Here is a 21554-nt window from a genome sequence, read left to right on the forward strand (position 1 = left end):
ACAATGGCCACGTCGTCCCCTTGGGCCCTCCGAATGCGCCAATTCCTCAGGTGTAACCCAAAATATTAATTAACGAGTTCCTAAGGAAACTTGAAAAGGTTAATCCCAGCATCTGAAACATCCGCACCCACATGGGAAGGGGATTTTCCTGCAGTTTTCAAACATTTTTTTAGCGCATATTAGCCGACAAGCCCGGGCTAATAAATACGCCATAGAAACGTGAAGCGTGGCACAGGCGGCGCAGGCCCTCTCATAACTGACGAGGAACTGGCAAAGAAAAAAGACACTGGAATCCGGGGGTCTCCACTCCACTCGGCGGGGATTGGTGTCACCTCTGAGGCCGGAACCCAGGATTTGTCTCAAAATGACAAGAAACGTAAAGAAAGTCGCAGTGACAGAGCAGCAGGGACGCCGCCACGAGGACTCGGCAAACACACCGACATTCTAACAAACTGCGACGTTCAGCACGATGTTGGCATCCTAAAATTATAACCGCTGGGGGGATTAAGTGGACGACCTGTGCCAGTTAAAGAGGGGCTCATCGAGTGTCACTGCTGGGGCAGCATGGAGGCCACAAGGTCAATCGTCGCTGCCCTCCAGCTGTAAATTCAGACGTTCTCACTATGTACCAACGACTGAGGAAGACAAAAATGACACATTGGAAAGCAGGGGCATGGGGTCAGAGCCAAAGACCCAGTTGGGGGTCCCCTTGAGATATTTCTGAATATTATAGAATGGGCACACACATCACGCAACGAGGGGAGGGGGTTTTAGAACAGTAAAGAACACATCTTCTTCTTCTTCTTAATCTTCATCTTGTTCTGCTTCTTTTTAATCTTCTTAATCATCTTCTTCTTAATCCACTTCTTCTTCATCTTTTTCTTCTTCTTCTTAATCCACTTCATCTTCTTCTTCTTCATCATCTTGATCTTCTTAATCCACTTCTTCTTCTTCTTCATCTTCTTTATCTTGTTCTTTTTCATCTTTTTCTGCTTCTTTTTAATCTTCTTCTTAATCCACTTCTTCTTCATCTTCTTAATCTTCTTTTTAATCTTCTTCTTAATCCACTTCATCTTCTTCTGCTTCTTCTTCATCATCTTCTTCTTCCTAATCCACTTCTTCTTCTTCATCGTCTTCTGCTTCTTCTTCTTAATCTACTTCTTCTTCTTCATCTTCTGCTTCTTCTTAATCCACTTCTTCTTCATCTTCTTAATCTTCTTCATCTTCTTTTTAATCTTCTTCTTAATACACTTCATCTTCTTCTTAATCCACTTCATCTTCTTCTTCATCATCTTGTTCTTCTTAATCCACTTCTTCTTCTTCATCTTCTTTATCTTGTTCTTCTTCATCTTTTTCTGCTTCTTTTTAATCTTCTTCTTAATCCACTTCATCTTCTTCTTCTTCTTCTTCATCTTGTTCTTTTTAATCCACTTCTTCTTCTTCATCGTCTTCTGCTTCTTCTTCTTAATCTACTTCTTCATCATTTTCTGCTTCTTCTTAATCCACTTCATCTTCTTCTTCATCATCTTCTTCTTCCTAATCCACTTCTTCTTCTTCTTCTTCTTAATCTTCTTCTGCTTCTTCTTCCTCATCTTCTTCTTAATTCACTTCATCTTCTTCTTCAGCCAGGGGGTCCCAGATGGATGACAAACATGGTAATAAAAACAACTTTTGTTGAAAAACAGCTGAAAACACAGCATTGTTCAAAAGCTCAAAATCGGCAACCCACAAAAACCCATTTCTTCTCAAGTACGAGAATCAAAAACAGGCCAACTGGGCGAGAACATGGCAGACCTGGCAACACTGCATGCCAGCCACCACCGAGGCCAGGCGCTAGAGGCTCGTCGTGTAGAAGTGAAAACGTCTGACGATACATGCACTGAGTAAGAGGCGCATCTCATGACAGGCACCGAGTGCGAGTGTCAGAGGTCCTCCTTGGGCCACAGAGGTGCCCCCTCCTGCGTTGCCCTTCTTTACCCGAGTTGCTAACTGACTTACGTCAAGAGCTGTTCTCATCTCCTGATTATTTTCTTTCAAGCCAGAAAACCCCAACGGTTTAGTGAGGGCCGCTCTCTGAATGTTCGCGTTCTTAAGTCAGAGATTGGCGACAGGTGCGATTTTAGAGGCTCACTTCATCATCATCATCATAAGAAGTGGCATTTATAGAGCGCCTTTCACAAACCCTGGGCCGCTTTACATAGAGATGGGGAGGAGAAGGCCGACACGGCCAAGGACTGGGCACCAACCATCAGGATGCGTCGGTAGCTGTCCCGGTCGATCCCCCCACAGCTTGAGGTCCGTCTTGGCCTTGACAGTTTGCAGCCCGTGGGGTCCCGTAGATCAAGGCGAGTTCTCCAAAACTGCCCCCTTCCCCGATGCTGGTCACTCCACTCTCCGTTGACGTAGACCTGAGTAATTGGAGAGACAACAAAAACAAACACGCACTTAGGTGGGCTGCACGGTTTGCTTCCAGTCGACTTAAACAGGTTATTAGGGAAAGAAAACAAAAGCGACCCCCCGGCCCCTTTGTAGGAGACCACTTTGTAACATCCTACTTCGCGTCTACGGTTTCAGGTTGTGTTTGCTCTACAAACACGCTGGTCCTTCATCCACATCCACTCACTGGCGGGTGGCACACTTGGGAATCCGACCGGCGGAACTGTCACCCGTGTCACCGGCTTTCAACATCGAAACACAGCAGCCATTCAGGGGCAACGCGTGGAAGGAAGGAAGGCAAACAATCGGGACAAACAAAGGAGGTGGGCTCCGAGCTCTCTGGGGACACACACGCCGTCAAAGCCGGGCTCGGCTGAATTCTCAATGACGGTGGGAAGAGGGACGAAAACAGCAAAACTCTCCGAGGGATCGTTTTGATTTCCATTTCTCCTACGACTGAATATTTAAAAAAACAAAAACGTCTGTTGCTGCATGCAGTGGCCTTTCGAGGGGTGTTGGTGGTCTCTGGACGTGTCAGTGGATCAGCTGGGGATAAATAAGCTGGGGACTAATCAGCTGGGGACCGATAAGCTGGGGACCAATCAGCTGGAGACCGATCAGCTGGGGACCGATCAGCTGGGGACCGATCAGCTGGGGACCGATCAGCTGATGCTGGCACCTCCCTTTTGTTTTAGATATCGGTCTCCACATCATGGGCAGCACAGTCATGACCGACAAGTCAGAGTGCAATTCAAAAGTACAAAATATACGTGAAACGTCGTCCACGGAGTAATTGGCTTTGCGCGTTTGCTTTGCTCTCTCCCCAGATGCCATTCTAGATGCCATGCTCACACACATGCAGGGGTTTGACATCAAGTCAACGGGTCCAACGTTCCTCCTAGCAAAGAGGGTGACGGTGAGTTCTGTCGACGTTTCAAGCAGACTTGTCACTCTCTACCCTTGGATGTCAACTGAAGGCCCTAAAAGAGTTAAAAAAAAAATAAGAAGAAGAAGAAACCGAGAGACAAACTCGGACCCTTTACTCCGCGCCCGGTTGAAGCCCCTTTGGCTTCTATTACAGCATTCGCAGTTTCTCTCCATTCTGCATGAAAACATCAGGACAGGCTGCAGGGGACATCAAGAGCACGAAGTCACTTGTGGGCGTCGAATTCCTTTCAGGGTCACAGGGATGAAGTTCTTGTGATGAGTGTGAGGATGAGATGTGAGGACATTTGGACCAACCCAACCGACTCAACAGGCTCTCTAATGTTCTTCTAACGTTTAAAGCGTCACGTCGGGGCTCAAACTCAAAGCATCGGTCCCACCATTCCGGCTCAACTGGTGGTGGGCTTTGGGTCAGGCCCACTTCTGAATCGCAGAAACAGGAAATAAAGCGAATGAGAAATGTGGAAAAGTGAGAAAAAGGCGAGTGAAGAAGGTGGACTGAGCACAGACACTTGTGGTCAATCCCACTGGCAGGGGATGAGATGCGGCCCACCAGGAAGCTTCAGCTCCTGTAACAAGAATCCCTGACACATGGCAGCACCTTTCACCCCAGAGGCTCCACCGGCTATGCAAGTCATCAATCGTCACCGAGCTAAGTGACTGTCTGGAGAAGCTGGCTGTCACATCACCTCACCCATACAAAGCCACCATCTCTGCTGCTCGTCCCACCAGGCAGGGCCATCTTAACAGCATTATGAGCCCCCCGGGCAAAGCAGTGCACTGGGACCCCTACCTACACAACCACTCAGCAAGTCCCAACATACATAGACTAGCATGGGACCCCCAGGCAACTGCCCAGTGTGCCCATGCATTAAGATGGCCCTGCCACCAGGCTCGGTTCAGTTTGTTCACACTAAACCCCTCAGAGGGGCCACGACGCTCTCACATTTTACTGCTGTGCCAATAATGCCAAAGAGCAAACCTCAGAGCCCACCACAAAAGGGTACACTTCATGAAGGGGTTACAATAAAGACCACGCATACTACCTGTGGCATGTCAGCCAAATTCCTGATTCCCGTCCATAGTTACCAGTTAAAGCCCCAGCCCAATGAGCCCCTTTTTCTTTAACTGGGTGCCAACAATGCCAAGTGGATGGCGCGCACACACCGCCTCCTGGCACCAACTCCGTCTCCTTACAATCGCTGCATTGACTTCAAAGGTGCGTCCTTCTTGTCGAGATCAACAAAAAAAAAAAAAACAAAAATCAAATGTACTGCAAGTGCAGCCCCCCAATTTCAAGTGGGCACCGCCACACGCTTCTGACTGGGGGGCTGTAAATGGGGCCTGGGAGACGAAGGGGAGGCCAACGATGTCAAAGGATAACGAAGAAGGTCGTAACGGCAGGGGGGTCCACAGAGTCTGCAGAGACCCTCGCTTCCTGCACACTTCATTTCCTGTTTTTGCCCACCAATCTTGACAACGTGAGAACGTCTGACCACAAAGGTCTGTAAATTTGTTTAAAATCCAAAACTGAAATCTGCCATCGGGGGCTCCGATCAGGACCAGGACCTGCGGGACTCCATTCTAGCAGAGGGGTCAGTTACTTTAACATTTCCAGGACTCGAGTCAATGGGACGCCATGTGAAAGTGTGGCTGGCTCCTTCATGGACGTCTTCGTCACTACGATACGCACTTGACTGCCGGGATGATGAAGATGAGCCACATGAGCGTCTGCCTCACTACAGCCTGACAAAACTCAACAAATCCTCCTACAAGAATTCTGTAAGAGCAGAGCTCTGAACACGGGCTGGGGGGGGGGGGTTTGAGTCTGTGGGATGGGGTTTAAAAACAACAAAATAAGTCAATAGCACAAAAGAAAGCACTGGGTTAGGGGACAAGTGCCAAAGGGGGGGGGGGGCATTCAGAAAACACCCCGAGCCCCTCACCATGTGGACGATTTGAGCTTCCGTGGCTCCGCTTGACGTTTGTGTCCTTCAGTCTGCGCCACGTGACCCACAGTGACAAAGGCTGGGCCTCCTTCACAAAGCGCGCCACATTTGTGCCTCCAGTCCTGAAGCTCGTCTGATGTGTTGTTTCTATAAGCACGGCTCTGATCTGCCACAAGTATTGATGGTCTGAACCTTCTTTTAGCAAAATACATGAGAGGTTTGGTCTCCGCAGACACCCATTCTGTCCCACACAGTCTGTTACCTCCGTTCTCCAGGAAAAAACGTTAAAAAAACAAAACAAAAATGACTCCTGTAATTAGGCTGGCAGAGCAATTAAACACAGAAGGTGAGGTGGGAGCAAAACCTGCAGCCACGTGGGGTCCCCCAGAACCCCTGCAGTGTCCAAAGCCATTAAAGTGTCATTTACTGAAGCCGTCAACATTTGTAATTATACCGTCCTGTGGATTTTTGCCAATAAACAGACCTCCGGAAAATCCAAACAAGACACCCACATAACAATAACAACAATATCATTATTAATAACAATAATAACAATAATAACAATAACAACAATATCATTATTAATAATAATAATAATAACTAACAACAATATCATTATTAATAACAATAATAACAATAATAACAATAACAACAATATCATTATTAATAATAATAATAACTAACAACAATATCATTATTAATAATAATAACAATAATAACAATAACAACAATATCATTATTAATAATAATAATAATAATAACAATAACAACAATATCATTATTATTAATAATAATAATAACAATAACAACAAAATCATTATTAATAATAATAATAACAATAATAACAATAACAAAATCATTATTAATAATAATAACAATAACAATATCACTATTAATGATAATAATAATAACAATAATAACAGTAACAACAATATCATTATTATTAATAATAGTAATAATAACAATAACAACAATATTATTAATAATAATAATAACAACAATAATAACAATCATAGTCATAATAATAACAACCCTAATAATAATAACATTAATAATAATAACAATAATTCTCTACAATTATATAGCGCTCTTCATATTGAGTGGGGAGCCGCCTGAAGCACCACTAATGTGCAGTGCCCACCTGAATGGTGCGATGGCAGCTTTTTTTTTTTTTGGCGCCAGTCTGCTTACCACACATGAGCTATGATAAGGTGATGAAGGGGTAAGCCAGACTGTTAGCCAGTTAGAGACAGGGGATGATCGGGGGGGGGCCAGAATGACCAGGCCGTGGTGGACTGTTTAGCTAGGACATTGGGGTACGCCTGACTCTAAGGATGACCAGAGGTCTTTTATGACTGCAGAGAGTCAGGATGGCACCATTATTAGAGCGCAGTGTCCCCGTCATTGGGTTCCACACACAGACCACAGGGTTAGCGCCCCCTGCTGGCCTCCCCCCCCGCACCTCTTCCAAGCACTGGCCAAGCTCAAGTGTGCCGATTTCAAGTCCTGCTACAGTAGCAGGTCAATGGAGCAGAGAAAGAGGAGAGCTGAAGGGGGTCTTATTTCAGTGGTCTTTCTGTAATTATCGGTCGTGTTCTTTCTGTCATTTCTGCCGATTTGGTTTATCATTGGCTAACTATCACGGTCTCTTCAGGTGCACTGATTTGGGTTCCTTGTTCTTTGTGGGTGGAGCTTGGGGGCGGGGCCACGCTGACATCACAGCTCCTGAGGCTTTTTAAGTCAGCGGAGAGGACTCAGGAGTTGCAGAGTTGGAATCTCTCTCTTTCTCTCTGTCACTATTTCTCTCCTCTCTCTCTCACTCTCTCTCTTTTTCTGTCCCCCCCCCCCCCCCCTCAGGTTTTTGTGAACTTGCTGCCCCGTTTCCCCGGACTCTGCCTACAGATTGGGTACCAGGACTTGTTGGCTGTGCGTTTCCTGCCCGTTTTCTTTGCTATGTGGAGCACGTTTGCCTATAAATTTTGGATTATGAAGGATTCTTTGTGACCCTTTTTTGTTCCCAAGCCGGGGGTTTGCAGGACTTCCTGATGTGAAGCAAGCGGGTGGCATGTGGGGCCTGGCAGAGTCTCTTCTGGGCAGGTCAGTCAAGGCACTGGCCTGCTTCTTGGCCTACGTCTGGAGGCCTCACAGTTGTGTTGTTTGACCACACAGATGGAAAGCCACCGTTGTGCCGGATGGCCGGGGCCCTTACCTGGCAGGGATGCCCCGATTATGGAAGGCCCGAAGGAGGGAGTATTTTCAAGGGCAGCCCCCTTGGTTTCCAGCGGGGCCACGAGTCGTGAGCATAGAAGCTCAACCCTGTTGGGGCCCGTGGCCACTACCACCAGGGGGCACATGGATGCTTTCAGGACCCTATTTGGACGAAGCTCATTGGGCACCTGGAGTCCGCCCAATAAAAAGGGGCCAGTCACCAGAGCCGGGAGGAAGAGGACAAAGCCTGTCTGGAGGACTGGAGACGACGGCGGCGCCAAAGGGACCATTGGTGCTGTAAGTAACCCGTGTGCTGTGTGTCCTGCCCGTCTGTGTCAGGATTAGGGCGGCTGTATGTGCCCGGGCACCACCCTCTATATTTTCCATAAATATTCACTCAATCAGCAGGAGCTCCACAAAGAAAGCTAACTGCAGTAGCAGCTTAGCAAGTAAGACCCCGGGGAGGACCACCCGCCCGTTTGACGCCACTTCAGGTAAAGCAGAGTTTCCTGGACTGAATGGTTTTCTGGGGTCTTCCAGTCCAACAGAGGCACGGAGGTGCCAGGCCCACAATGGAGGGTGAGGGCGTTTCATGAACGTCTCCCCCTCCGAGGGGCTGTAAGTGTTCCCTGTGAAGTGGCAGCACCCGTGGATGAAGGCAGCCAACAACATCTCTGACATGACAAACGGAGGGTTACTCACGTCTACTTCTCCTTGGTCAATGACGTAGAAGTTGTCTCCTTCATCGCCTGCAGAGAGAAGTGAAACTTTAGTCAGTCACGTCGGAGGCCATCCCTGCTCTACAAATATGCATCTTAATGAGATTCCTGTCACTGACAAGTCCCAGCTCTCCTCGACAGCAACAGAAAGAAAGCCCCACAAGTCTCAAGTTGCACCTCAGCGGTGACATTAATGGCAGGGATTCCTTTGAAGGATTAACTCGTTTTAAGGCAAATTTCATTTTTCAACTTCTTTTTTTTTTCCTTTTTTTCTCAGGGAGAGGTTGAGGTCCCCGAGCAGCAAATTTGTTAAGCCTCCTTAAGGAAGATTTGGGATTCACCCCGACCCCTTTGTCTTCTTCTCAGCAGATCTCTTTAAACCTTTAATCTGCGCTGACTAATTGATAAGCCGGCCGGCCAGCCGTTGGGAAAAGGCCGAGACAAACGGCGGGATGGGCAACGCGACACCAAAGGAGGGGAGCAGAGACCTGCGGCCCGGCCCACCGACACATCCGAACAGAAGAGAAGGAGGTGGGCACCAAACAGGAGGGGCACATGAGCTGTGCGTGCCAATCTCGGCCCAGATGTCTTATCGCAGTGGAATTGGGGGGGCACAGCGCCCGGGGTCCGGCAAAGGAAAAGGGAGTCCAGACACGGAGAGGTGACTCACTGGGGGGCTCCCAGCAGAAGACCCCAGAGCCACACGGTCGTCAAGTAACTTCAAGTCTATGCCTGCGGGCCACCATTTGTTTCCTGCGTCAGGTTTATTGTCCATTCCAGGGTTGGCTTTTGTTATCACGTTAAGTTCTGCTAAGATTGTCAGGTTTATTTCATATGGGGGGGGGGGCACCGTGACATCACTGCTACTGGGACCACTTTACATTCAACTGGTGGTCCCAGCAGAGGGGCATAGATTGTGTGTGTGTGTGTGTGGTTATTGCAGTTTTTGTTGGTACGACTCCTGATCTTCTGAGATGGGGTCAGCTGCAGACCACCACAACTCTGTGATTCAGGAGCTCTGCTGGACAGCCAATAGGATTGCAGATTTTTGTCACATGGTTGACTTAACTATAGCGTAGGCTGGCGGCATCACTAACATATAACACAAAGAGACACCAACCTCCTCAATGGAGAGGAGCTCTGGGGGTCTGCAGTCTAATAATAATAATAACAACAATAATAATAATAACAATAACACTAAATAATAATAATTCTCTACAATTATATAGCACTCTTCATACTGAGTGGGGAGTCGCCTGAAGCACCGCTAATGTGCAGAGCCCACCTGAATGGTGCAATTGGCGCCAGTCCACTTACCACACATGAGCTATGATAAGGTGATGAAGGGGTAAGCCAGATTGTTAGCCAGTTAGAGCATTAGATTGATAGTGTGGCCAGTAGGGGGCACAGCAGAGCTCCAAACTCCAGACAACGGCCCCGGGTTCAAATGAGTATTTATTTTAACAATCACCTTCTTTCTCTCTCTCTCTCTTTCTTCCATGTCAGAGTATTCCAGTACCGGGCTTGTGTACCCAGGAAGCACTTCTGGGTCAAGTGAACAGCCGGCCTCTCACCACGACTGTCCTTCCAAACGGGAGGGGCACAGCCAGCTAGCGTACTCCAGGAGTGAGCCGTCTCCACATGTCTGCCCATTGTCTCTGCCAACCCCCCCGACCCGCACCACCTGAGGTAGAAAGCTGCACCCATCCATCCCAGCTGACCACCCCTAATGGCGGCCCTCCTGGCGAGGGGAGTTAAGGCCTTCCATCTCGGCGGAAGAGTTAGTCCATCGTGATAGACAGATGTGAAAGGCACTATATACCAGACAGATACACAGGACTTGATTTGTATTTATTCCTTATTATTATTTATTATTTATTTCCTCTCGTGCTTCTCCTTTGGGTTAAATAAATATTTATAAGGCTAAGCCGTTTGTCTTTTTTCTCAGGCCAGAGGTTTTCATTGTATTCCTCCTCCCTTGATGGTCCTTTGTCTGTAATTTGAACTTTTAAAATATTTTTTTGGACTTGACAAGCCAGTTCCCCACTTTGGGGCTGTGGAGTTTGGGCTCACGCTGCCCGGGGTGAGGCCTACATGCTGCTGGGCCCCTGACATCCCAACAATACAAGGGAAGGTGAACAACAGGAGGGAACACAGAAGGCGACACCATTCGGGGCCTTCCTCTGTCTTTTCTCACATCCTCAGCTCCTTCCCACCTCCATGCCTTTCTTGACCAAATCACCTAACTGTGCCGTCCTCTTCCTCCCCACCAGGAGACCCCTCGTCGTGTCTGCTCCTCTCCCGACTCCCCCAGCTCACCTTACCAGGTGACCACCGAGAGCACAAGCGCTTTTGGTCACCTCTGCTCCAACACACCCTCGGTGGGCCCCTCAACACTTTCAGCAGGAGACCACCGCTGCACCCCCCCACTGGTAGGTGGCCTGGTATTCCGAATGGGGTCTGCACTGCCTTCTCATTCCTCTCCCCTTACAACAGCTGGATGAGGTACGCTGTACCCTGACCATTCTACGGGACCCCCCCAGTGCCCCTCTAGCTCTACAAATAGAAACGTCAAGTCAACACAAAGGACTGCTTTGAAAGAGAAAACGTCCAAAGATAAAAGTCTAATAAAGTTCACTAACAAAAGACGACATTCAGTCCAGCCGGCCCTCCCGATTACTCAATGGCGGTCCCCGTCAGCGTGTCTACTTGAACCATGTGACACTGCTGTCATCTGGGGTCAGAATTTAAAAAATGTCAGAAACTCAAATGGATCTGAATGGACGCCCAGCGGGGTGTGGCAGAGTGCATGTCACCGAATAACAATGTGTTGAGCGTTGAGCTCATCCACTGGGACAGGATGGCAAGGCCTGGTCCTTCAGTGGTGACAGGAGACCCTCGAGTCCCCAGGAGTGTGTGTGTGTGGGGGGGGTGTCTTTCACTCAGACGTTAGGGTTTTACAAGCCAGGATTAAACCCCCAGCTCTTCTTTTCGTTGTCTTTGTTCCTTTTTCATTTCCGCTCATTGTTCTGCACATTTATTGCTTGTCTGATTGTGTCTCATCTGTCCGTCTGGTTATTATTTAGGACCAACGTGTGGCTTGCAATTCTCCCAGTGTTCATCGTATGTTGTGGGCGGTTCCCCAAGAGGCGGGGCCACCCATCCATCACTGTTAAAGGACCACCCCCCAACCATAGAAGGGCAGGCTGGGAATTGAAGTCCAAAGCAGTTCATCCTCAGACGCCCTCAGGTGGCTCTCACGAGTTCTGCTCCAGTCCTCGACTTTATGCTGCGGGTTCTTGGATTTTTCTCGACGACTTTGAGTTGAATCTCATTTCTCGTTTGCTGCCTTGAGTTCCTCTTTCAAGCAAGGCCTTTTGGATGATTTGTATTTTGTATATTTCTATTCCATTCAATAAATCTTCCTTCCTAAAGATTCCCTGTGGCCTTTCTCTGTACAAACCAGGGGTTGGTGGTGATCCTCTCCCTGCATGTTCAGAAGGTTTTTGGACTTTCCAGTTTATGTTCTTTGGAACTTTGGCCCGACGTGGGCAGCCAGTCAAGTTACTTGTGTGTGAGCGGGCAGGTGGGATTCAGGCCTGCATCTCTGGGGGATTCTGAGGGTCTCACACCACACTTGGCCCCCCTTGTGAAACTGAATCATAAGAGGCGAATGGGCAGCTGATCCCGAGTTTGGTGCTAGCGGTGCAGCTCTGCACGTGACGTCTCACAGGCCTCCACTTGTTAGTCACCTGCAGATGATTTGTCAGAAGGACACCGATGGCCACTTGAAGAAGAGATAAGCTCAGGAGACCCTCAGGGTCAGCGCGTTTGTTCTTTTAAAATGGTTACAGGGGGGCTGCCCTTGTGGTTCATCAAGCCACTTTACTGAAATCTCTTGACATCTGGAGGAGACGGTGGGCACCACACTTGTTTAGATTGTCATTTGTACTTTGGCTGCCAACGAGCATCGACAGTCTGAATGTGAATCTCGCTCAGCGAACGCCACTTCACCATCAGCGAGGGGTGGCACCGCCCCTGATGGAGAATGAGCTTCACTTGGACACTGCACATTCCCTCCCTGTGTGTCCCCCATTGGGGGTACCCCTCCTACATGCCCATGGGGTACTGTGGCGATACGAGTGCACCATGCGATGGACTGGCACCAGCGTTACCACCAAAAACAAAGACTGGCAGAGTGTGTTTGATAAAAGCCCTTTGAACATCCACATGTATCCCACTAAGGAGGACGGCACCCATTATATTGTCGGGTGAAGTGTGGCAGTGCCAGCGGCGGGCTCTGGGGGACGCTCCTCTACAGCAGGCCCTGAAAGGCTTGTGAGGGTAAAATGAGGGCAGCAAAATAAACGGAGAAATCCTGGAAGAGAACCTGGAGTGGTCTGCTCAAGTCAATAAAGGGAATGTCCTGCGGTGGTCCGCGTCTTAGAGTGATGGAGAACTGGTGTGTGGGCTTGACAGGGAGCTGCTCACCCAGGATCTCCATGACACCTGTTGGCAGAGCTGGAGCAGACTGGTAAAGAAGAAGAAGATGGCAGAGCTGCCAGACAGAGAAAGAGAGAGAGAGAGAGACACCTGAGGCCGTCACCCATTGTATTGTCGGGTGGGCCGAGACCCTTGTGTCTGCGTGTCGCCTCGTTAATCACAAATGCAAACAGCGCTGGCTATCAGCACCCACCGTCACATCTGAGATCTCATTGAGGTCACATTCAGATTGCATTGTGTGATTCTGCCCTTTATCTCCTTTGAATTTATCCCTTTAAGATACCAGCTGCACCAAGCTGTGCGCTTCAATGAACCCGCCGGAAGCCAATGCTGCCTTTCCTGTCCCGTGTTAACGAGGCCGACGTTCTTCCTTCCACACATCCACTTCAAACACCCGCAGTCTGATTAGAATCGAAGGCCAAAGAAAGGGCGTCAGGGTAAAGGGCGCAGCGCTAACTCGACTGTCTGTTCCAGTGTGCCACACAGGCTGGACTGGCATTGCAGCCAGAAGAGGGGACAGCCCCTTACCCGGGCGGGAGGCTCCTAGAAGGCAGAGAGGCATCCCGACCGGGAAAGAGAGAGGAACCTGACATGGAACAGCCCACCGAAAATGGAAGATGTTTACGGGGGACTTGCTATTCCCCCCAGACGACAGCAGCCCTCCATGAAGGGACCCATTCAGGAATGCTGGGAGATGTAGTCTGGCAATACAGCCCTGCTGGGTGCCACAAGGGGGCGCTGTAGGGAGATGTGCACCCCAATTTATGGGACTTCCGTGTGACTCAGAAGGACTTCCATCGGGCAATCGCCCTGGCTCTGGACGTACTCCCGGGTCCATAATGAAGGGGGCCGCACTCCCTTATCCAGGCTGGGAGGACGTGCGGTGGAGAGAAGAAGAGAGGAACTGTGAGGAGAGACCACCACCATATGGTCACGTCAATTCAAGTTTGTGAGCAGGCACTGGTATGGCGCATTGCTGCACCCACCACATGACGAAACAACTCGGGATCCCGGTTGGCAACCCACCAGGCAGACACGCGGCCCACTCCCACCCTCCATATGCTGTGCCTGAATAAATAAACCTGCCATTATTCAGACCTGCTTGAGTTGGGGGGTTTCCTTCCCGCCCAGAATGCCTTTTGAAATATTACTGCTGTGACCATTTTTAATATTCAGCCGCGGTGACCCCCACATTTCAGACACAACTGGTGACATTTATTTCTTTCTTTCTTTCTTTCTTTCTTTCTTTCTTTCTTTCTTTCTTTCTTTCTTTCTTTCTTTCTTTCTTTCTTTCTTTCTTTCTTTCTTTCTTTGCTGTTTTCCAGTTGCAGCAGAGGCAGGTGAAGTGACCTACTCAGGGTTAAATTGGTGTCACCAGTGGGATTTGAACCCCAAAGCCTCACCCTCAGCCACCACGCCACACAGTGGTAGCGCTGCTGCTTTGCAGTAAGGAGACTGTGGAAGATTGAGGGTTCGCTTCCCGGTTCCTCCCTGTGTGGATAGCGCTTTGAGTATTGAGAAAAGCGCTATATAAATGTAATGAATGAATGAATGAATGACAGTCACGCCATACAAATGCAGGGCACTCAAGTCACAGGGAGGACTGGGAGAGGAAAGATGGGCAAAAGTGCCGAATGCAGACTCACCCTGCTGAATGACGGTTTCTCCTGCGATGTGTGTGACTGGAAACATGGCGTCAAATATGTCACTGAAAAGAAAAAGCACACCGTTAGTTCAAAGGACAAAATGACGATGATGCCAACGCCTCACCTCAGGCCACTGAGCTTTGCTTACAAACGTAGCGACTCGGCCGAGCGTCGATCAGTGTCACGATTTCGAGGACAGCTTCGACGTGTCATTTTAGAACAAACAAACACCAACGTTATGACACTGCGCCAATTTAAAGGAAAAGCCGCTGCACACGCCACCCCAGCGCTCGCCTTTGGGAACAGAAAACGTGTCCTTACGTACCTCGAGGAGAACGGGACCAGAAACGGGCGTCTGGAGAAGCCTTTGGCTGTCACACACACTGAGGGCACGTCATCTTATGGTGTGATGCCTCTGAGCGTTTCATTTTCCGCTGGTGCCCAGTGCCCCACAGCCTCTATTGTAAGGTGAGTTACTTTTAGAAATTTGCCAAAAAACTTTACGGCTCAATTTCCCATGGCGAATGCGTCCACAGCATGTTTGTCGATTTGAAAAATCCTAACGTCATCCTTTCAAGGTCTAAAGTGGGTGAAGAGGACACTTGACCTTCTCCCTTTTCCCCTGTTTGTTGACCTCACGGCTTGGCTTTGGCTGAACTTCCACAGACGGCCGTGTGGCGTTCACAACCAGTCCAGTCGGTCAGCTGAAGTGACCAGAGGTGGACTGCAAACGAGGGGCCGAGACGTCTCGGTGACGGTCAACAGGAGCCCAACTTCAAGGGTCCAGACACCTGATGGGGTGAAGTGGACACTCGACTGTCTCCCTTTTTTCCCCTCCATCTTAAAGAGGCACAAGCCTTCCTCCATTAGCAGAGTCTCATCGAGTGGTGCCATCTTTCACCAAATACTCCTGTGAACGACTCGCTTCTCCGTCCAGTGTGCCATCCATGACCAAACGCTGCCACCTGCTGACTGGGAAATCACCGACGGGCCACCACCAGTATACAGTGCATCCAGAAAGTATTCCCAGCGCTTCATCACTTGTTCCACATTTTGTTATGTCACAGCCTTATTCCAAGATGGATTCAATTCATTTTTTTCCTCAGAATTCTGCACACAACACCCCATAATGACAACGTGAAAAAAGTTTGAGGTTTTTGCAAATTTATTAAAAATAAAAAATTGAGAAATCCCATGTCCATAAGTATTCACAGCCTTTGCCATGAAGCTCCAAATTGAGCTCAGGTGCCTCCTGTTTCCCCTGATCATCCTTGAGATGTTTCTGCAGCTTCATTGGAGTCCACCTGTGGTAAATTCAGTTGACTGGACATGATTTGGAAAGGCACACACCTGTCTATAGAAGGTCCCACAGTTGACAGTTCATGGGGCGTTTGGAGCCCCTCCTCATTTTCAATAAAACCAAAAGGATTCGGGAGCAAGAAAAGCTTCTGAAGGAAGATCTAAGTCACCTCTCACGCCATGCAGGAGCCCCCCGTCTGAGCTCCCCACTTACTTCATTATGGACACCTCGTGACGTTGAGAAGGTCTGGACCGCTGGGTGTGGAGGGCTTCCATTTTGGGGGGCCTGCTTAGAGTCAATGAAAGCCAAATGTTCAGACTGCAGCCTGCCAGGGTACAACAAGCACCACCACCTCACAGGGGGTCTCGCCTATCCAGGGATGTGCCGTCACCAGTGTCCACGGAGACAATGGCCCAGCTGCCACCACAATCCTACAATATGAGTGTTCATCTTAACAGGCAATGAACCATTTAGCATTAGTGATGGCGGCACACCCAGGAGGGGGTAGCGGCCATGGAATCAACCTGGAGACCCTCGGCAGATCTCCTCACACTGTGCCGCAAGCCTTTTTTGTTTTTCAGACTCCGCCGTTAACCTTTTCCTGCCAGGATCAATGAGGACAAGTCAAAAATGTTATCTGCCATATCTGAGTGAAGTGCTGTCACCACCTAAGGGCAAAGCCTCCAGGAGCTGGCATCTCCAATCATCAGCGCGATCTCCGTGTCAGCAATTCGAAACATGTCTCTCTCTCTCTCACTTCAAAGGCCCCCAAGGTGCACCTTTAACCCGGACCCGGGGACCCTTTGGGATGTCATCTGGTGAAGCCCCCCTTTGAAACGCAGGAAACTCTCGACGCTTCCTGCTCGTCACCATTTCTGGGGTCACCTTTGGCTTTGCCTTTGTTTCCGATGCACTTTGCTAAGAGGGTTAACTGTTAGGGGGCACATTTTACACGTTTACTACAGCGAGAAAAACTCAGTTATTGTCAACAAACGGCAAATAAACATCTCGGAGAAACACAAGGACACGGGCAGCTCGACGTACCGCGGGGTCTCTTTACGGATTCTGCGATTCAAGTAAATGATTTACAGCAGCAGCCATAAAACGTGCGGGACCTCCCGAGTGCTTGGCAGACTTTGTCATGTGACAATCAACCTGTGCCAGGCTTAGCAGCCTCTACCACACACTCAGGGGGGCACTGAGTTAGTTCAGGCAGCCATCTCAGGGACCACCAACCAAATGAAGGCACACCTAAAGATAAACTCAAACGAGGGAGGGGGCGCACGTGAGATCTGAACTGGGGGTATGAAAACAAAATGGCCAAAGGCGCCCCCCCCCCCGAATGACAGAGTTCAGGTGCTTCCACTGTTAGCAGGTGCCTGTAGCTGCGTTTAAGTTCTGCACCTTCTAGTTTGCTTTGTAGGATTCTGGCAAAAGTGCGACACGTGTTGGAATGAAATCAAACAAATCACCGGGACCGCATCATATGTACCCTCGAGGTCTTAAGGAGGCTGGCGAGTGCAGATAGAAACCCTTGGCACATATTTTAGGAAGTCACTGCAGACATTACAAAGAACTGGGAAATGACAAATATTAATATTAGAAGGGGGACCGGGCAGAGCAACGCAACTGTAATGGAAATTATGAAGGAGAAGACGGAGCAACGCCTGGCAAGGACAGGACAGCCAGCGTGGGGTCAGACTATGGGAGTCGTGTTTGACTAACAGGCTGGAATTCAATGAGGAGAGTGGAGCAGATGAGATGATCGATGTGGACTTCCAGAGAGCATTTGACAAGGTGCCACCTGAGAGGGTGGGCATCAAACTAAAAGAGGTGGCAGTTCAGGGTGTGGGTGCAGAATTGGCACAGACACAATAAGCAGAGGGTGAAGGTGTGAGGAACCTCATCAGAATTAAGAGTGGTGACCAGCAGGGGGCAGTGCAGGGGCCGCTGCTATTGTTAATAAATAGAAATGATTTAGATAGGGGGTGGCACGGTGGCGCAGTGGGTAGCGCTGCTGCCTCGCAGTTAGGAGACTCATCTGGGTTCGCTTCCTGGGTCCTCCCTGCATGGAGTTTGCATGTTCTCCCCGTGTCTGCATGGGTTTCTTCCCACAGTCCAAAGACATGCAGGTGAGGTGCACTGGCAATCCTAAATTGTGTGTGTGTGCGCCCTGTGGTGGGCTGGCGCCCTGCCCAGGGTTTGTTTCCTGCCTTGCGCCCTGTGTTTCTGGGATTGGCTCCAGCAGACCCCCGTGACCCTGTAGTTAGGATATAGCGGGTTGGATAATGGATGGATTTAAATAGGAATATAAAGAATAAGCTGGTGAAGTCTGAAGATGAAACCCAGATAGGCGGACTGGCAGATAGTTTGGAATCCGTTATATCATCACAGACGGACTTGGACAGCAGACAGGCTCGGGCGGATTTGTGGACGATGACATTTAATGTCAGTAAATGTAAAGAAGGAAGTCAAAATGTGAGGTCTGAATACACAATGTGGGGTCGGAAAATCGAGAGTCCACCTTATGAGAAGATTTAGGAGTCGTAGTGGACTTCCTGACGGTGTTCAGAAGCCATTCAGAAGGCTCACAGGTTATATAGCGCCTTGATGTGTCCAAGGAGGTGATGCTCAGGCTTTATAACACACTGGTGAGGCCTCATCTGGAGTCCTGGGGGCAGTGAGGGTCTCCATAAAGACATAGCAGCACTACAGAAGGTCCAGAGAAGAGCAACTAGGCTGAGTACGGGGGGCTACAGGGGGTAAGTTAGGAGGAAAGATGAAAAGAGCTGAGCCTGAAGGAGAGGAAGAGGAGTCCTGACTGAAGTGTGCAAAATGATGAAGGGAATCAGTGCAGCAGGTCGAGACGGTGACATTAAAATGAGTTCATCAAGAACATGGGGACACAGCTGGACACTTTAATGTCACCCAAACATTAGGAAGTTCTTCTTTACACTGAGAGCCACAGACACTTGGAATAAGCGACCCAGTAGTGTGACGGACAGGAGGACTTTAGGGACTCTCGACTTGAAGTTATTTTAGAAGAATGAAAAGGAGAGGACTGGCGAGCTTTGGTGGGCCAAGTGGTCTGCTCTCCTCCCGACTGTCCTAATGTTCTAAACACAAAAACAGAGAAGGCATCGGTACTGCAAGACGAAGGACAATTCTCATTATGGCTTACTTGTTTTATTTCTCACACCAAACGGTCAGAAAACTGCAAGCCAATGCCAAGTGTGCCCGCGGTGAGGCCATTTCCTAACTGGCTTACCTTCTTACTTCTCTCTCTGTCTGGCGGGTTTGGCCCCCAACGACATTCTGCTCAAATGAAAGCAACGCTTGTATGAATTTAACGTTAGGCGTTCATTCACACTGCCCTGCGGTCTCCCCTGACACTCACTGGCTCTTAGACTTTAAGCCTGGCACTGTCACTGGATGTCACCTTTGTCACAAGTCGGCATGTGAAGTTTCGGCTCTGCTAGACCAGCAACGGTCGACCGCAGTCAAGTCGTCACATCAAGTGGCTTTACCGTCACACCACCCGCCCAAACGCCCGCCCACCCAGCGTGCTGCAGCACCAACACAGGACAAGTGCAAGGCAGGTAAAGAACTGCAGTGTGACAGATAAATCATACGCCAGTGAATAAACAGTAAAACACTCAAAGTAAGTGCCCTTATTGTGAAGTGGCAGCCTCACAGTTCATCGATGCCACGCGACTGTTAAACATGGCCGTCAGTCACACTGGCACTCCAAACTGCCCCTTCAAGCGCCACGAGCACCGGTGCCAGGCAGAGGGAGCCTCACGACGTGGCTTTCTAGGTCTGAGCCTAAGATCTCTATGAGCGATGCCAAGCGCCAACCAGAGTGCTTGTAAAGCCCACCGCTGAGCTCTGGAGCAGGGCACACCTGTCACTCTGATGGGCCAGTCGGTTTTGAGCCCCTCGGTTCCAGTGGGGGGGGGGGAACTGGAGTGGTCTGCCACATTGTGGAAAGAAGAGTGTGGGCCGTTATAGGGGGGGCACTCCATATCAGTGCCCACGGTAGGTTTTAGAATGAGATGTGTGATGGTCACTCTTCAGTGGTGTCACCTTCAGAGGATATCCCACCCATAAGCCTCTATGCCCCCTTTGAACACCCGAATACAAACTCTCAGCCCCTGCCATGTAAAGCCAACAGAGCGGTGGTCCAGCCGATGACCTGCTGTGGTCACTACAGTGTGGCTCTGGCCCCATGTAGCTGACTGTGGTCTTACTGGAGTGCCAAGGCCTCTTGCAGGTGGCAGCAGGATTTCCTCCATGATCTCCAAGTCTTGGAGGTCCCACGATAACGACTCCACCTCCACACCAGACTGTGTTGTCCACATGGTGCATGTGGTGGTCCGTTCAATCAGTTATTATCATTTGCCAGTGTAGCTCACATTCACACTTTGTGCCAGCCCATGATGTAGAGCTGGCATTGACCCGTCGGTGGTCTTCGTGGCTTTAGTGTGACGTGGGGTGCTCCATGACTAAGTGCCACTGTCACCCAGGAGGTCCCCTTTCTGGACTCAATGAGCAGGGTGGTGAAGGAGACTGAGGCTCAAGGAGTATGGAGCCTGCAAGTTCTCCCCTGTCCACAGTCTGCAGACATGCGGTGGGGAATCTGATCCCAAAGTCCTGGACCAGCGCCACGTTTCTACCTTACGGCCGATGATTTAGGCTTCAGCTTCCACACAACCCCACTCTGGATCAGCGTGTTTAGAAAGTGGCTGGATGGGTGGTCTCTGCAATCTGGGACACCCCCCAGTGTGATTGCCCACCTGCTTAGAGCTCCTGCGATGAGCCGTTCAACTCCAGCGCACTTCCCTTGTACGTCATGCCAAGGATTCGGCCCACAATGCCCCAGGAACACGCAGATTTAATCGGCGGTCGTCATCCCCCTGGCTGGGGTCCGTGTCCGCTCTCGTGGTCTCGTTATGTTGGTCAGATGTACACTTCTGTGGTTTTTGGGTTCCTCTGTGTGTCCAAGCTGCTGTTGTTAGGTTTAGTGGATTGGGGGGGCCACCAGGAACTGCCCTCCATCCTGTAAATCCAAAGGGTCTTCCACAGTTCCCGGCGGCTCATTGAGGATGCACTTGGAAGTTGGTGAGCGGATTTAGGATTTGAATGAATGTCCAGATTTCAGATTTCTGCCGTTTTCTGGTGCTGGGACTTGCTGTTCACTTGGATTCCATTTTGGGCTTCACTGTGCTGGCTGGGGTGTGACAGTGACAGCCCCCTCTGGTGGGCACTACTGGTAGTGCTGGAGCTCCCAGTCTAAGTAACACTCACTCCATTAACGGACTGACGCTGTTAGGCTCCATTTATGTCAGCCTCTCTTTGCTTTCCTGTGTGCCATTTGTAAAGTCTGGAATTGCACTGACTTGAGCGTTTGCTACGGTGGTCCGGGCCCACCCTCAAAAATCAGCCAACTAAAACTAAACGGACACCAGAGGACGACCACAAGCCTCTTTATTCCTCACATCTCAGGACACTGTGTGTGTCCCCCGAGCCGCAGGTGTTAATCTACTTGACCCTCAGGGACTTGAATTAAATGCCCCCCCCCCCACCAACACCACAGTGCGGCCCCCCATGGCCGTCAGAGCACCTGTAACACTCCTTTATGGAGGCAGCACACCTGGTTAGGTCAGCTATGGCCTCGTCCTGCAGGAAGGGGGTCTCGCCAAGTCTGGTTTTACAACCGGAGGGGCCGACGACTTGGGAGGAAATGAGACGGAGCGCCCCTGGGGCTGTAGGGGCCAATGCCACCAGACGTCACCGGGCCACCACCCTGACCTGCCTGAGCAGCGACAGCAGCGGCCGTGTGTCACAT

At 49.8% G+C, this 21554-nt stretch overlaps 1 protein-coding gene across 1 annotated transcript in view; it reads right to left on the reverse strand.

Moving 5' to 3' along the window:
• The window catches only part of LOC114660967 (protein kinase, cAMP-dependent, regulatory, type I, beta), a 102348-nt gene that overhangs the window by 23852 nt on the left and 56942 nt on the right, over window positions 1-21554 (reverse strand). Inside the window, 6 exon segments of the mRNA XM_028814012.2 lie at window positions 2247-2282; window positions 2284-2316; window positions 2318-2386; window positions 2388-2408; window positions 8241-8287; window positions 14407-14468. Coding sequence (XP_028669845.2) covers window positions 2247-2282; window positions 2284-2316; window positions 2318-2386; window positions 2388-2408; window positions 8241-8287; window positions 14407-14468 — 268 coding nt within the window.

Source organism: Erpetoichthys calabaricus, chromosome 11 (genome assembly GCF_900747795.2).
Source record: "Erpetoichthys calabaricus chromosome 11, fErpCal1.3, whole genome shotgun sequence".
Classification (NCBI taxonomy): Eukaryota; Metazoa; Chordata; class Cladistia; order Polypteriformes; family Polypteridae; genus Erpetoichthys; species Erpetoichthys calabaricus.